At 40.9% G+C, this 17,181-nt stretch overlaps 1 protein-coding gene across 1 annotated transcript in view; it reads left to right on the forward strand.

Annotated features, from left to right (window-relative positions):
* The window catches only part of cnksr2a (connector enhancer of kinase suppressor of Ras 2a), a 41,613-nt gene that overhangs the window by 2,353 nt on the left and 22,079 nt on the right, over positions 1-17,181 (forward strand). The window contains exons 2-5 of the mRNA XM_084034353.1: positions 9,024-9,187; positions 10,133-10,335; positions 16,391-16,478; positions 16,870-16,911. Coding sequence (XP_083890479.1) covers positions 9,024-9,187; positions 10,133-10,335; positions 16,391-16,478; positions 16,870-16,911 — 497 coding nt within the window. The remainder of the gene's footprint in view (positions 1-9,023; positions 9,188-10,132; positions 10,336-16,390; positions 16,479-16,869; positions 16,912-17,181) is intronic.

The raw sequence follows: 17,181 nt of genomic DNA on the forward strand, positions 1-17,181 counted from the left end.
CAAATCTTATTTTTGACAATTTGTAGATACATTTGGGAGAAGGATGTTTCAGCGAAGCGAAGTCCGTGTAACGTATTATATGGCACATTTTCCCAGAATCAGCTCAAAACAAGGAATTTAACATTTTTTCTACATCTCTCTCAATGTGCTTATACAAACAAAATAGAAAACAACAAATAGGGATTGTTTTGGACCTTTAAATTTGCCCTTTTGACCTTTAACAGCACTGTCATGAGGTCAGTCAGTGACATCTTTTGCACATGCAGTGCCAAGATGTATCATCGCTCGTACCACAAAACACATCCTGATCCAAAGTCCCACACTCCACATAAACTGAGAAAAAATGAGTAACACTAATAACTAATATTAGAAATAATTGTTATTCATCATGTGTTTATTGCCCAAAAAGCAGGTCAGAAATTTTATTGACTCACACGCTTAAACAACTCGTGACAAAGGTTTATTTACACGATGTTCTGTGTCAGCCTCTGAGCGCCTCATCATTGGATGGGTTATTGGTTGGTGATGTGCATATGGCGTGTGTTTATGTGTGTGTCTGTGTGTGTGTGTGTGTGTGTGTGTGTGGGTGGATGGAGAGTTGTTCGTCTCAGACCGTCTGTGCAGAACAGCTGAAAGACACACACATACCCGCTCTGAACAGAAGGCTCCACCCGGGTTCTCGGACATTTGGGCTCACACACACACACACACACACACACACACACACACACACACACACACACACACACACACACACACACACACACACACACGTGGCATTCTTTAGTGTGGTATTCGGTCCATGCTGGGTCTCTTGGGTGTGTCTGTGGCGACGAAGGGAAACACGATATACTGTATTGGTGTGTGTGCATACAATAACATGCACACATCACATATGCGCACAAGTGTTCGGGGGGCCAAAAGGTTTGCACATTGTTGATTCGGCGACCGTGTTGCATTGGCACGTCTGCAGCTAAAACACTATGGGAGTGGTGCACTTCAATAGTAATAAGAGATCATGCTGGGAATGCTGGGAGTTTAGCCCCAGGTCCTGTGGAAGCCGGGTAAATGTTTTACCTAATTTCCCTTGCATGAATTTGATGGGCAGACGTGAAAATGAGCGGTGAAATTGCCGTGACAGCGTGTGAGCACATCTGATGACTTGCCAGCTGCCACAGTGATAGTCACGGTTTTAGGATCAGAAGATTTTAGGTTGGCTGGCTTGATGCTTTTAGACGTTTTTTCCTTTTAAGGTGAGACATGACGAGACTCATGAGGATTTAAATTACTTGAAACGTTTGGCAGACTCTTGCTGTTGCTTCATTTGTTTGTACTGCAAACAAGTAGTGCGAAACGGGAATTAGGTTCGACCTGTTTGGGTCAGTCAGAGGCCAACGAGTCCAGGCGGGCCTGTAAAAGTCTGTCACACTGGTGGACATTTACTTACTGTAGCAGAGTCATGTTGATTTTGGTTTTCTTAATTGAAACCCTCTGCTACCAGAAGGTACAATTATTAGAGTTAAGAGGTTCAGAAAGCCAACAATTATACTTTTAATTAACATTTCGATCAGGAGAGACACAACGAAAAGATGTTTTTTATAACAGTTCATATTTGAGAATGAAGTCTTGCCAGAAAGTAAAGGGGAGAACGGGGAGAAATGTAATCGAGGGGCATCTGCTATGAGCAGCACCAAGATAAATCCCCCCATAGAGTCCAGACACTGGTGGTGGTGGCTGATAAATCTGCTGAGGCTGATGACAGGATGAAGCTGATGAACAGCGAAGACGGGCAGTGATGGGGAGGCGGAGGGGCTCTTATAAAAGCACCATGATTGCAGTAAAGTCTGGGGGATTTATTGAAATGATTTTTCAAAAGAAAATTGTTTTGGTTGTTGTTATTGCCCAAAGGAATTGCAAAATGTGAAAATGTTTTTTTTTTTTTTTACCAGTGCAGGATTAAAAGACATACTACAATCTGGTTTGTGCTGTTTTTAAATCCACTGCTTTGTTTTCACAAACTTCAAGCCAGCTCCATTTTAGCTCAGCTTAATATGTTTTTGCTCAAAGAAGTATAGCCTAATTTGAATAATTCTGTCCCATTAAAAGCTTTTTTCACCTGCTTTTTCCAGTTGTTAATAACGGACTGGAACAGACATTAACTGGCACCTGGATATAATCCTGCTTGACATGTTCTGTTTGTTGACTAATGCAAATTTCCAAGGAGAAAATGTCGGACCCAAGCGAACATTTCTTTAATTTAGCATTCCCTGGGGTATTATTCTTGCCTCAATTTCCCTGCTTCTACTGACTTTTCATGCATGAGGCCTGGGCTTTTTTGTTTTTTTCCTAATTGTATTGGAATGATATTGCCGTGACAGACGGCCATAAAAGTAAAGGGAAGCAACACTCAGGAACAGCGAAAAAATACATACAAAAACACAAAGAAGTTATAAATTGAGGAATAGGAATTTGATTGGTTTAATTTCCCCGTTTAAAATCACCACAGAGGACACTGGGATTTAAACTGGCAACCCTTCTGGCCATCAACTCGCTTCTGATAGCCGCTGGGCTTCTTCAGCCTGCATTTACAAATCCCAGGAACACAGTGAACGCAAATCTACCTTTTTTATTTGTTACCGAAGCTTCAAAGTGCTTGGAACAGTTGACACATAACCCGACAGGGAGGGCCAGATCTTTTACAGGACTCACGAACATCTCAGAAGTCACCGCATAATCTAGTTTTATTAGGTGTGTGTGTGTGTGTGTGTGCGTGTGACAAGGAGAGAGAGGGTGTTTGTGGGAGTTTGGCTCGCCTGCTGTTGTGAAAAGTGTGCTTCTGTGGGAGTTAAGTGAGTGAGTCAGCTATGAATCACACGTTTTTTGTACCCATCAAACACATACACACCCATGAACACTCTCGCACACACATGCACACGTATACTGTACATACAGAGATATGAGTGCCTATTTGTACGGATCGGACACCATTATACAACAAACCCACACAGACATTTACATTGAGCTTGGGATTGTCAATTATAGGAAAAACGTGAGGGAGTACATTTGAGCATTTTTACCGGATATACAAGTAAAATGTAATGGTTTAACAATATAAATAATTAGCTAAAAGTGGCTCATAAAAAGTAGAAACTTCGCTAAAAGAAATGGACAGGTTTAAAAGCTAAAAGATAAACAACTTAAAGTGGCAGTCCGTAAATGTGAGATCTGTTGCTTCTAGCGGCCTCTTTGGCGGTAGAAGGAACTGCAGGAGAGCCTCTGGGACCTCATCTCTCTCACCAAACAGTGTTGACTGTCTCTCATCTGCGTGATGCCTTCAAATGCTCCACACTGAAATTAGGTCTGTCGCTTTCCTTCGTTGGCGGTCACTTTGCGTCTTGATTACTTGCCCTTCTTCACTTCCATTCGTGTTTTGTTAATTTTTCTTGGGACTGGAAGTTGAATGTTCTTCTTTCTCGCCCTGTTGATCCTCCATTGTGAGTCAGCAGTAATGAAATGTACCTGGCTGAGCCAGTCGAACACTTTACACTAGAGGGAGCCGATTACGATTACAATGAAACGCAGCATACACTTCCGTGAGTAGCTCCACCTGGGCAGACCAACGGCTGCTGACTGATGTTAAAAGCGTCACTAATATAGAATTTTGCATGGGAAATATAGATCCTATTTCTGGCCAAAGCAGCAAGTACAAGCACTTTCATTAGTGGGTCATGTGATCAATCACCATTGTTTGAACTCACTCTTTGATAGATAGTACCTTAAAAGACAATTAAAGAGATGAACATTTTATGGACTGCCGCTTTAAATTGTTAGCTAAAATATACTTGCTTGGTTATTTAAAAGTAATGGAGGAATGGTAAAAAAAAGTAAGCAAATGGTAATCGATACACAGTCAAAACCTTTGAGATGTATCAATTAATGGAAGTTAGCTTAAGGATACATGTTTACAATAGCATGCGCAAAGAAAAATGGTTGGAATAGTTAAACGTATTAGAGACATTTTTGAAAAACATATGGTTGAAACTGTGAGCTAAAAGATAAATGGTTTAATTAGTTCAAATCAATTGAGAAATGGAAATAAAAGTAACTGATGAATGTATTTAGCAAAAAGAAGAATGGTTGAAAGAGTTGGTTGAAAGTGAAGGATAAATGCTAGCTAAGTTATCAATAGTGTAAACTGTTAGCTAAACAGAATTGACGAATGCCAGTTAGCTAAAAGATCAATTGTTTAAATAGTTATCAAAAACAATCAAAGACTAAACAATGGATGAAATAGCTAAACGTCGTAGATAATTGGTTGAAGTAAATGGTGTTGACGAACAGGGAAAATAAGTTTGGGAAACACAGCAATAAAAGATTGTATCTAACACCGCAGCCATTAAGCTGCCTGTATAACTGTACATCACTGTTTTAGTTTCTGTCTCTGACTGCGTGGGCATGTGTGCACTCGCTAATGTCGCTCACAATTTGACTCATCAGTATTCAGGGCATTCACGCTCTCCCTCACTGCCAGTGATAAGCAATGCTGATTATCAGTGAACTTTTGCTACACAGTGTACATCTCCCCCTTTCTGCTTGCCTGCCTCTCTCAGCCTCTCTCAGCTATAGTAACACTTTGCCTGCGAGAGCCAACATTGTTTTAATCAGCTTCACGTCTATTAGGAACCAGCTGCCATTAACAGTCATTAACACGCTGTGAGAGGGGGAAAAAGTGCTCGGAGGCGTCACTTCAGTTAAAGTAGCAATACCAAAATGTACATATACACTGTATGACCTGTATGAATTGCAGTAGGCTACGTATGAAGTAAGTAGTATCATGCAGAATATCCCCTTTCAGAATGTTATGAATTCAAGGCATGCCCATTTGATTATTTATTATTTATAAGGATGAATTAACATAATCACCATTTTAATATTGTAGCTGATTAAGAGTGGTTTTAATTATTTAATATACTGTTAAACCTATCTGACCCGCCAGATGGTTTGTTACACAGAACCACCTGAGAAGCCGTCATTGGACACTGTTGGTAAAAGGGCAGGCAATTTAAAAACAAATACTTGGTAGGTGATTGGATGAACCATCTGTCAATGAAACCAAAGTCAGTCTGGAGACGAGCACACATGAAAAATTACAACATACAGTTGGAAATTCTCTCAATATAACTATTGCAGTATCTACACTACTCTAAACAACGTCTACGCTCCTCTAAACGTCTTCGCTACTTTAAACTACGTCTACGCTATTTTAAACTACATCTAGGCTACTCTTAACTACGTCTACGCTACTTTAAACTACATCTACACTACGTGTAACACTACTCTAAACTACGTCTACACTACTCTAAACTACGTATACCCTACTCGAAACAATGTGTACACTACTTTCAACAACGTCTACGCTACTCTAAACTACGTCTACGCTACTCAAAACTACGTCTACACTACTCTAAAGTACGTCTACTCTAAACTACGTATACGCTACTCGAAACAATGTGTACACTACTCTCAACAACGTCTATGCTACTCTAAACTACGTCTACGCTACTCGAAACAATGTACTCTCAACAATGTCTATGCTACTCTAAACTATGTATACGCTACTCGAAACAATGTGTACACTACTCTCAATAACGTCTACGCTACTCTAAACTACGTCTACACTACTCTAAAGTACGTCTACTCTAAACTACGTATACGCTACTCGAAACAATGTGTACACTACTCTCAACAACGTCTATGCTACTCTAAACTACGTCTACGCTACTCGAAACAATGTACTCTCAACAATGTCTATGCTACTCTAAACTATGTATACGCTACTCGAAACAATGTGTACACTACTCTCAACAACGTCTATGCTACTCTAAACTACGTCTACGCTACTCGAAACAATGTACTCTCAACAATGTCTATGCTACTCTAAACTATGTATACGCTACTCGAAACAATGTACTCTCAACAATGTCTATGCTACTCTAAACTATGTATACGCTACTCGAAACAATGTGTACACTACTCTCAATAACGTCTACGCTACTCTAAACTACGTCTACGCTACTCGAAACAATGTGTACACTACTCTCAACGTCTATGCTACTCTAAACTACGTCTACTCTACTCTAAACAACTTCTAGACCCAACAACATCTACACCTAAACCTAAAGTCTACCTCAAGTGACCTTACCTTTAAAGCTGGAATCCACACAAATCACATCTGAGTGGTTTGATGTCTTGATTCTTATCAAGTACTCGTCAGTGGGAGGCGCGAGCCGAGATATTGCTCATATTGTCTTCTGGGGTGCAGATAGTGAATCAATTTGTCTACTTTCCTTCCAAAATGAGATAATGGCTAGAAGACCATGCCTTATATATTCAAAGTTGATTGCCAGTATAAAAGCTCTGTTTATTTAAAATGATGTGTTTTTAAATTTTTGATGGATTTCAGGCTCCGGCTTCTTCTTTCTTCTACCTCGATAAATGGCCTTTTTTAACTGAACGCTTCATTGGGATGTCAGATGTAGTGGCTTTGGAGGGGGAGGAAGCGATTTAAGGGTGCAGAAAGTGACAAAGCTGTTTGCTCCTCGCTGATGAGGGTTGGAATTTGTGTGTGTGTGAAACAGTTTGCAATTTAGCAGCTGGCTTATGAGGTTGGTTTTTTTTACCTTTTGCATCTTCCTTTTTTCTCTCCTTCTCTTCCCTTCCTGTTATTTTTTACTCCCATCTTTGTTAGCGTGGTTATGATAGATGAGTTTATTATAAAGCCAGCACTTGAAGCGGGGGAAATCAATGCTCATTCCTCAGAGATGTGTGTGTGTGTTTGGACTGTGTGTGTTTGCTACTTGGCTGTTTGTTAAGAGGTTAGAAGCTGGCTACATTCATTGTTTTGGGAGCGAGGGGCTGCAGCTGAGCCGCTCTGTCTTGATCTGCTTTCCTTTGACTCAGCAAACCCGGTCAGGCCAGACGAACACACGCACGTGCATTAAAAAAAGTGCGCGCCCACCCACATACACGCTCACACACTTTGCAGATCTAGAGAGACCGTCCCACTCACAACACAGACGTTACACAATCCAACAGAGTCGAGTCTTACGTGAGCGGCTGCCTGATTACCCAAACACTACCTATAACCTCTTTTTGTTCCAGTCTCTCGATTTTCTCTCGAGTTTCTTTAAGGTCCTAAATTAAATTGAAGTTCAACTTTGACCTGTGAATGTGCACCATTGACCAATAGCAAGTTCACCTGATTTATTGCAGATCAGATAACTGAACTGACAACAATGTTTTCCTTTCAATAGGGGAACCAGATCACAACACACTGATATAGATCATTTATAAAGGCAATGATTTCTTGTTCAGTTTGGATGACTTTGGTTGGTTTCCTTTCAGGATGGAAATGAATTAGCAGACTCCTGAAGCTTTTTAAAGTTATGTAGGATAATTTGTCACAGTGTCCCATATATTAAGTTTGTTTGTGTTAAATCATGTTTATATTTTTATAGCTTTATGTTTTTCCATTTTCTCTCTGTTTTATTAAAAAAAAAAAAAAAAAAGAGGAAGGGAAAGCAAAACAAAAAGAAGACCTAAAATGCCACTTGTGGCACTTGTGTCTCTCAAAACAAACTGTTTTTTATACCTACCGGTAATCCAATTGTGGTTGTGAAAGAGCAATGGGCTGAAATCTACAAAACTGCAAACAGGAACGAGCTGAAATGTCTCAAAAACATGACACAGCAGCTGTGGAATAAGCAGCAGTAAAAAATGTGTCTGGCGCTTAACGAAATCTGTCCTTGCTATCGGCTGACTTTGAAGAGGGAAACCGCAAAGGTATCGTGAGAAAAAGCTGATTAGTGCTTCTGGAGTGCAGCCCGATACCTATAATGTAAAAGTAGTCCTATTATCGATGAGGGAGCGATCTCAGGTGGAGACGGGTCACAAAGAGTGACGATGTCGTTGGGATGAGATTTCCCTCTTGTGCATAAGACTCATCATATCTACCTTATGTGTATTCTCATAATTGCCATAAAAAAGACAGGATTACAAGCTGTATAGTAGCTATAAACAGCAGTGTGGCCACGATGTAACAGCGTGTTTCAGAAGTCTAGTCCATAAATCCATAAATTCACCATTATTTGACCAACACTTCCTCTTTCCTGCCACTTCCCTTTTACAGCAAACTGTGCTTCTCATGTTTTTAGTAGAAACCCATGAACCTGAAAATGAACATTATATGTGCCCTTTGAAGCTGAATTTATTCACATTTTCGATTAGCGAGGACTCAAATGACTTTGTAATGTTTTTACCTCCACTTCCATGAAGCTTTTCTGACTTTAAGGTAATTGTTCTAGTTTTATACATTTACTATTATCAGAGGCTGATCACTCTGATAATCCCAAAGTACTCAACCTGAGCAGCACTAACCTGCATGCAAAGTCAGTTAGCTGAAGACTCTAGTTGTGTATTTAGCAGCTAAAGATTCACATATTTCCATCAGAGCTGAAAGAGGAGTAAATATTTCACTTACATTCATCAGATTGCTAAACACTTCAAACTAATGCTCATGTTACTGTGTATCTACTGGTTGTGTAAACTAACAAATGCAAAAAGAAACCTGCCAGTAATTTTTTTTTTCAATTTGAAAAAAAAAAGGGTTTCCATCATTAACTTGATTCTAAAACAGCAGTCTGACTTTTCGTTCAACTCTCAAAATTGCAATATGTTTATTTTTCAAGTGTTGATGATTTCCGGGTTAAAGTATAAACAGAATGACTTACACATAATGGCAGCATATAGAAAATGTGGTGTCAACCAAGCATCTATCAGGTTTAATGTGTACTGGCTTGAGGTGCCTGATGAAACATTTTCATCAACAACAAACGTCCCGCTTTGTTTACAGTCCTTAAAAAGAAGAAGATGGATTTATTTCCACCACGGACGTGATCTCACTTTGGAACAAGTCTGAGTATATTTACTGTGAGTAACCCTGATCAAATGTGTGTTCGCTGCAGGTCTGGACGACTGCTTGCAGCAGTACGTGTGTGTGTTTGAGCGTGGAGGTGTGTGCGGGGAGAGGCTGCTGAGGATCAGCCACGCCGAGCTGGAGGAGCTGGGGGTTTCCCGCATCGGACACCAGGAGCTCATTCTGGAGGCTGTCGACTTGCTCTGCGCTCTGGTGAGTTTGTGTGCGTTTGTTTTTTGTAGCTTCAGTCCGGCGCTGAGTTACCGTTAACCATCTTTACTGCCACCGTTGTTAATGTATTCATGTTCTGCTGGAGTGTGCAGTGATTGATTCCACAAAGTAAATTGTACTTTAAATCTGTGCCAAAATAGAAGTATTGACACACCTGAAAGTATGCCGATCTTAATTTAATTAATATTCTGTTACAGGTTAAAGTCCTGTGTTCATAATTTTACTATAGTACAACAGCAACGGCATATATTTAAGTATAAAAAGTTAAAGTACTCCTGCAGAAGAAGGGAGTTACTGCTTGGTAACTTGTGACTTTTCTGCTGACGACGTCTTAGCTTAATGTATAACGTTACATTAGAATTTCCTTGTTGATAACATTTTGTATTATTAAATGAATAAATGAATATGGAGAACAAATAATGTTGTAAATGAAGTGCAGTAAAAAGTACAATACTTCCTGCTGAGATTAAGTGCAGTAGAAGTACCTCCAAATTGTACTGAAATTAAGCACTTGAGGAAATATACGTAGTTACTTTTCACCACTGTTGAGCATAACCTAAAAGTTAAGATGAACAAAGTACTTAATTGAGTAGTATTTAACTGGTTAAACAGTAATACAGTGTTATCGCGATCCAGGCCGACATTTAGATTAGTGATTTATTTTGCATTTCTTTTCTTCTGTGACTCATTGTTTAGTCATAACTGTATGTCGTTCGGTTAGATTCAGAAAATCCCTGCAGATTGAAACGTGAATAACAGACAGTCAGCGTGATGACCTTCCCTCTACCAGTATGCAATATAAGTCATTAATATGCACCATACGCCTTAAGAAAGGTTGGTAAACATGTTGACAAATAAGACCCTAATTAGTATTCATGGCGGTTCATTCTCTGGAGGTTCTGCTCAGCTCTGTCCGTGTGTGTTTAGAACTCAGGTCTGGAGACGGAGAGCGTCAGGACTCTGGCTCACAAGCTCGGTGCCTCGGCCAAAAACCTGCAGAACTTCATCTCCGGCCGCCGCCGCAGCAGCCAATCGGAGAGCAGGTCCTCGCGGCGGCTCCCCAACGATCTGCTGACCTCCGTGGTCGACCTCATCACCGCCGCCAAGAGCCTGCTAGCCTGGCTGGACAGGTAACGCACTTACAGGCGCTCTGCCGCCGCTTCAGAGATACTTGGTTTGTGTGGATTTTTACTTTGTTGCAACAAACAAACAACTTTTAATAGATGGAATATCACAGTTTTTATTGGTAATTTTGACCATTTTATGTGCTTTTCTTACTGTGTGATGTCAAAATATCTTCCAAGAAAAAAACTTCTTCACAGTGACACAGGTGTTTCAGTTCTAATGGTTCAGGAAGCAGTTCGAGTTTTGTTTGCTGGCCAGGTAGAATAATTAAGGTCCAGTTAGTAATTTCAACAAGTTTTTGTATTTGCATACATGTAATTTACAGCTGAACTGTTAAATAATCGACAGAAATTAGTTATTCTTGAGGCAACAATGTCATTGATTCATTGTTTAAGTTAAGTTATTGAACTTGACGTTACAAGCCATCAGTTCACATTCAGTGTTGTACTTAAATAGTCTCTCAAATGAAGTGACACGTAGAGTTTAAGATGAAAATGAACTGATTCCAGGCCCTTAAATGTGAATATTCGCCATTGTCTTCTATTACAGTAAAACCCAATATCTTTGGGTTTTTTTGACTGTTGCTTCAACAAAACACATTCTCCCATATCACAGCCGAAACGAGTCAGTCATCAATCAAACACTTGGATCATAAAATAATCATTAGTTGTGGCCCTGATGTATTGAAGTCTGTTGAGCCAGCGCCTGGAATTATTTTCTATTCCCTCTCTGTCCCAGAGCTCCACGCTGCAGAACAAAAACTCTCCTGCAGGTGTTGGTTGTTGACATCTTTTGATAAATCTGTTGTTTTGTTTTATTTCCCCCAAAGAAATCATGTCAGACCTTTTTCTCACCGCGCTGCTCCGTCTCTCTTCTCCTTTCCTGTCACTTCATTTATTCATGACTCGACGCGATCTCCTGCACATGACGCACATGTAAGAGACAGAACGAACGGCTCCTTGAAATGCCGGCCGGGCACCCACATCTGTCCTAAGGCCAATCGAGACGCACGGGAAAGCACACTCATAGAAACGCCCACGCACTGTACCCACATCTGCACGCGCCTTTCGCCCACGCACGCCGATGATGCAACTGTAAACGGCAAAGCGACATTGAGGAAAGCGATAGACTCAGCAGAGCCTTCATCGTCCCTGCTCTTCATCCCTGCGACATATCTGCATGCACAGGCGTTGTCAAATACAAATGTCACATGCCAAGTGGGAAGAAAAGAGCATTTTCCAGCTGTGCATTGGCACGGCAGTAAATGTAACATGCATATGATCCCAACAGAGCTTTTCTATTTCAGGGAAATCGCATCACGTAAAATTGATTTTCGACTACTAGGAATAGCAAATGAGGGAGTAAAACAAAACATTAATTGACTCTAACGATGTGGAAAAAGGTTACGATTTCCAAGCATGTCGGGCTACAATCTGTCTTGTATTCGTACCCACAAGATGAATACTTTCCTCGATGGTTTACACCAGCAGAACATTTCCGTGAAGCGTGTTAAAAGGGAACTTTCATCTCCCCCTGATTGCTGGTTATTTGACCACTTAGCGATGCAGGAAAAGTGCAACAGCAGTTCAGCGCCCAGGCAGCAAATGTGAGGCGTATTTCTGTCAAATGACATGAGAAGACATTTTGCGACCTTTTTTATGGATAAAAGCTAAGACAGCACGGGTCACCTTTTTCCTGCATCTGATATATCTGACATGAGCACCTGATTTGTCCTTTTATAGCTTATTTTCTGTTTCTCTAGGGTGACAAATGCCATTTCCCAGACTTGAAATCTCTCAGGGAGGAAAGTGATGTGATAGTGATCTTTTGATGACAGTTTGCAGCATTTCTTTGAACTCTTCCTTTCCTCTTTATATGCACATCTGTAAGCAGCTACCGATGAATTAATAACATGGCCACAGAGACTAGAGTTTATATCTGATGTATTTTGCTGATACTGTACAAGTGCAGTAGTGGTTCTTTTCCTTTTTTGTTTGTAATTTAAACTAATACAGTGAGTGAGCAGACTTTAAATTTGGATCCAAATATAGAGGATAGGGCTGAGTGGTAGACTACAGAGAGAATAAATACTACCTATTGATAATGTGATGATTTGAAGTATTACATGAAGTATTGTAGTACTGTTTCCACTCAATGCTCAGAAAGTATAAGTCAAGCTGAATCTTAAAATATGTGTATCATGTCTGTGTGTTCAGATTTGACTCCCATGTTTTTCGTACCTGTTAAGCACCTTACTTCCCTTCATTGAACACCAACGTCACAGTCATCGGAATGATTGCTGAGGGTTGGTGCCTGCAAACAGTCTGTTTAGCCTTAGGTCCTTCGTATATATAGCACACAGCCTCAATACTGATGACCCAAATCACACACACACACACACACATACATACAGCACAGATTCTGTGGATGAATTTTAATCTGGGTCTTTAGAACGATGAAGCAAAGTAATAGTGTGTGTGTGTGTGTGTGTGTGTGTGTGTGTGTGTGTGTGCTTCTGTTGTTCATTTCATCACTCTGATGCAACCAGTAGTGGAAGTGCATTTACTCAAGTCCTGTAGCCTTAAGTAAAACAAACAAAAAAAACAATCTATCTATTTTTCATGCTGTTTTGTACTTCACAACATCTCATCATCGACTTCACACACACTGCAATCTGTTATGAAATTAAAGGGATAGTTCGGAATTTTGGACATAAGACTTATTTTCCAAGTCAGCCGGTGTGTTCGAGACATCTGGAGACGTTTTCAAGAAATTTCATTCAGTTCTTCTAGTTGCCGAGTTCGCGTATGCTATGGCTAGCGCAAGTCAACGGTTCTTAGCTAGACAGGCATTAAAAACAGTCTTGCCCACTCCACAGTGCACCTGAGGCAAATCAATTAAAACACTAGACTGTCGATGTACATATCTGTGTTGATAGAATAATATTTGAAACAAAACTAACCTTGTATCGCATGAATCATCCATTTTTTGAGGAACTAGTTTCTCTGCCCGTAAATAGGCAATCGAACCGGGCCAAACTGTCGGCACTTATACCCCCAAGGCTGTCTGAAAAGCCCTCGGAGCTCACTCAAACACCGGGCAGCCCACAGCCATGCAAAGCCACAATTACGCACCGCGAACTTGGACCACTGCTCCGTCCGGAGAACCGTAAACCCTCGGATGCGTTGCGGGGATTCCCTCCGGTAAATAGACACATGAACACCGACGAATAGTCGGCCTCGTGCCCTCAGAGCTGGGTGAAAAGCCCTTGGACCGCAGACCAACACCGGGCAGCGGGCGGCTCCGCGCATCCACACATGCGGACTCTCCGTCGGACTCAAAACTCTAAGACGCGCCACCCGAAATACTGCCCGTAAATAGGCAATCGAACCGGGACGAATTGTCGGGACTCATGCCCTCAGACCTGGGTGAAAAGCGTTGGACCTCACGCAAACACCGGGCAGCCCACGGCCACGCGAACCCACAACTACGCACCGCAAACCCGGACCTCTGCTCCGTCCGTAGACCCGTAAACCCTCGGACGCGTTGCGGGGGATTCCCTCCTGGCACCACCAGTCTCCGTTTGTTCGGTTCCGGTTCTCAGCTCCAGCGGGGGCTATCTCGGTCTCCACAGACGCTCGTTCACGTTCTGCCCTTTGAGCATCCCTCTCACGCAATTCTTCCTCTGTATATTCAGGCTTGTACAGGTACGGTTGGGTTTGGGTGGAAAAAAACTCCTCATCAGAGTCTTCAAAAGTTTCAGTATATTCTCCAAAAGTGTCCATTTCTGTGAGATTGAAGAAACTAGCACTGCAGGCTACTCTGCGTCTGTAGTAATTACAGCAGGTAAACAAACTATTATAGAACCGGTAACTTATAAGGCTAGGTGATATCACTGCTGACTACTGACACGCTGCTGCTGCTGCTGCTGAGACATAAATCCTTAAAAATGCAAGGTTGGTTTTATTTCAAACATTCTATCAACACATGTACATCGATAGTCTGCCGTTACAATGGATTTGCCTCGGGTGCACTGTAGAGTGGGCAAGACTGTTTTTAATGCCTGTCTAGCTAAGAACCATTGACTTGCGCTAGCCATAGCATAAGCGAACTCGGCAACTAGAAGAACTGAAGGAAATTTCTTGAAAACGTCTCCAGATGTCTCGAACACACCGGCTCACTTGGAAAATAGGTCTTATGTCCAAAATTCTGAACCATCCCTTTAAGATTTGTCACACATATGAAGCAAATACAGTTTACGTAGAAGTACAGCTGAAACTCTTCGTTGATAAATTCATTTGTCAATCAAAAGACGATGAATTGGCAACTATTTTCAATGCAAAGACATGTTTGTGTGAGAATATATTTTTTTACAGTGTGGCGCTAGTCAGTAAAGGATCTGAATAGTTCCTCCACTGGCTGCAAACCTCATTTACATGTATATCAGTAAGCCTGATTGTGCATTTGTGTTATTATGATGATGACTTTCAGTAACACTGCATGCATTAGTGTTGATGTCTCTCTCTGCATTAGCTGCTGCATGTTCCTTATCGTTAACACTTTCTTCACACCTCAATAGTCTTGTTATGTGACAATATGCCCAGGTTCTCATTTATAAACATTGTTTTTGCACAAAAAGGGCTTTAAAGACCATTTTCTCTCAGGAAATAAAAGGGCACACACTTCAGTGGAAACTCTGACTGCATACAAACATGGAGGAGACTTTGGGAATTGATGGTGCCAGTGGCAAAGCAGCATAATAAATCCACACGGTTTAATAACCCTCCTACCACTGTTTATTTCAGGCAACAGCCTAAACTGAGCTCCTTTTTTTTGTTTTGTTTGTTTCCAAATGTGGATGAAAATGACATGTAAATTGAAGCGCTCAGGACAGAACGGCCTATTTACCTGCAGCCTCGAATGCAGCTTCTTTCATCCGTCCACTCAATCTGTGTCCCCTTTTACTCTGTGGAAGAACATTACTTTTGAATCACCTCTTGATCGTAACTGTAATGGTTTGGGCTTCAGAGCTGCCTGCGTTTTGTCTTATTTTTGAGCATACTAGCTCATTGTTGGAGTCTCTTATTGGTCTGAATAGAGCTTAAAGAGGAGCCTTAAACTGTGTAAAGTGGCTTCAATTGTTTGTTAAGTTTCACATCTTGCATAAGTGGAAGGGATGGGGGAAAATAGATAGATAGATAGATAGATAGATAGATAGATAGATAGATAGATAGATAGATAGATAGATAGATAGATAGATAGATAGATAGATAGATAGATAGATAGATAGATAGATAGATAACTTGAGTTTGAGAGGTTTTTATATTCCTTTCTGTTACAACTATCCATTTTATTAATCGACTAGTTGAAAATCTGTCGCTCACAATTTTGATTGGTTAATTGTTTGAGTGGGTGATTTTTCTTTTGCAAGAATGTCACACTTTTTCTGTTTTCAGCTTCTTAAATGTGAGGATTTGCTGATTTATTGTAAATTGAATCCCTTGGTGTTACAGCACGGTTAGTACTGGCAGCACTGGAAAATGATCAGCTTTTAGGTCTCTAATTACAACCTTCCAGTAACCAACAAATCACAACAAATACTGAATGCCTTGGCTGCTAACAACACGAGAGGATGGCCGTTGCTTTCACTTAATTTATCTGAACAAATAAATTAAACCAATGGAGTAGACCCGCCTTCTTGGCGTTTAACAACCAATCACCAACGAAAGTCAGGGAAATAAGTCATTTAAAGATATCACATGGTTTTTTCCCTTTACCAGTCTAAACAGATCATAAATTAATCTAAATAATATTTAAAAAGAATAAAATATAGATATAAAATCTCTGTTAATACGGTGATACATCCATCACTTCACATGTGAAATGAAACATCATTTATTCAGTCACGGATGAGCTTTAAAACGACTTCCTGTAAATGTGTGCATGTGTGCGCACACAGCATCTGTCTCTCTAACAACCCCCCCGTCCATCTCCTGTGTACATTACCTAATGCAGCAGGAACATTTTAAGACATACTGCTGTGTTATCTGTTCCTCCCAGGTCTCCCTTTGCTGCAGTGGCAGACTACTCAGTAACCCGAAATAATGTCATTCAGCTCTGCCTGGAGCTCACCACCATTGTACAGCAGGTGTGTGCAATTGTTTGTTTGTGTGTGTGTTTTGAAGGCTGATAGCTCTTATTCTGCTATGCTTGTCATATCCTCCTAAGAACGGTGTGTGTGGGTGTGATGCAGCAGCCTCAGACTCGCTCCGCATCCTCGAGCGAGACTCGATCCTTTGCTATTTACGTCCTTTCAGTCTTTTGTATGACTGATGTGTGTGTAAATAAAAGATAAATGTGTCTGTTTGCTTGTGAGTGTGTGTTTTTTTAGGCATGGAGTGTGCAGGTGTAGGGTTCAGTAATGTGAGGCCCAGACAGTATGCAGAGCAGTTAGATGGTGTGTGTGTGTGTGTGTGTTTAAACGTTTTGCAAGACAGGATGTTCTGCTCGCGCTACATTAAATTCTGCCTTTCCCCCAGGACTGTACGGTGTTTGAGACGGAGAACAAAATCCTTCACGTGGTGAGTCCTGCTTCTTCAGCCAGCTGTCGCTTGTTTGCTCTGCGTTGATGGGTGGCTTGGTTTTTATGTTTCAGACCTCACATTCCCTAACTCATTCAATATTCCATAAGCACTAAAAAAAAACAGCTCCAACTGAACGAAAAATCGCGAAAATACATTTTGTAGCATTTTAAAGAAATGTGCGCATTCTCGCCCAGAGTCAGATGAGAAGATCTATTTCATTCTCTTATCTATGTGTTAAATATGAAGCTGCAGCCACAAAGTGATTAG

This window comes from Eutrigla gurnardus, assembly GCF_963514095.1.
Source record: "Eutrigla gurnardus genome assembly, chromosome: 18".
Taxonomy (NCBI): Eukaryota; Metazoa; Chordata; class Actinopteri; order Perciformes; family Triglidae; genus Eutrigla; species Eutrigla gurnardus.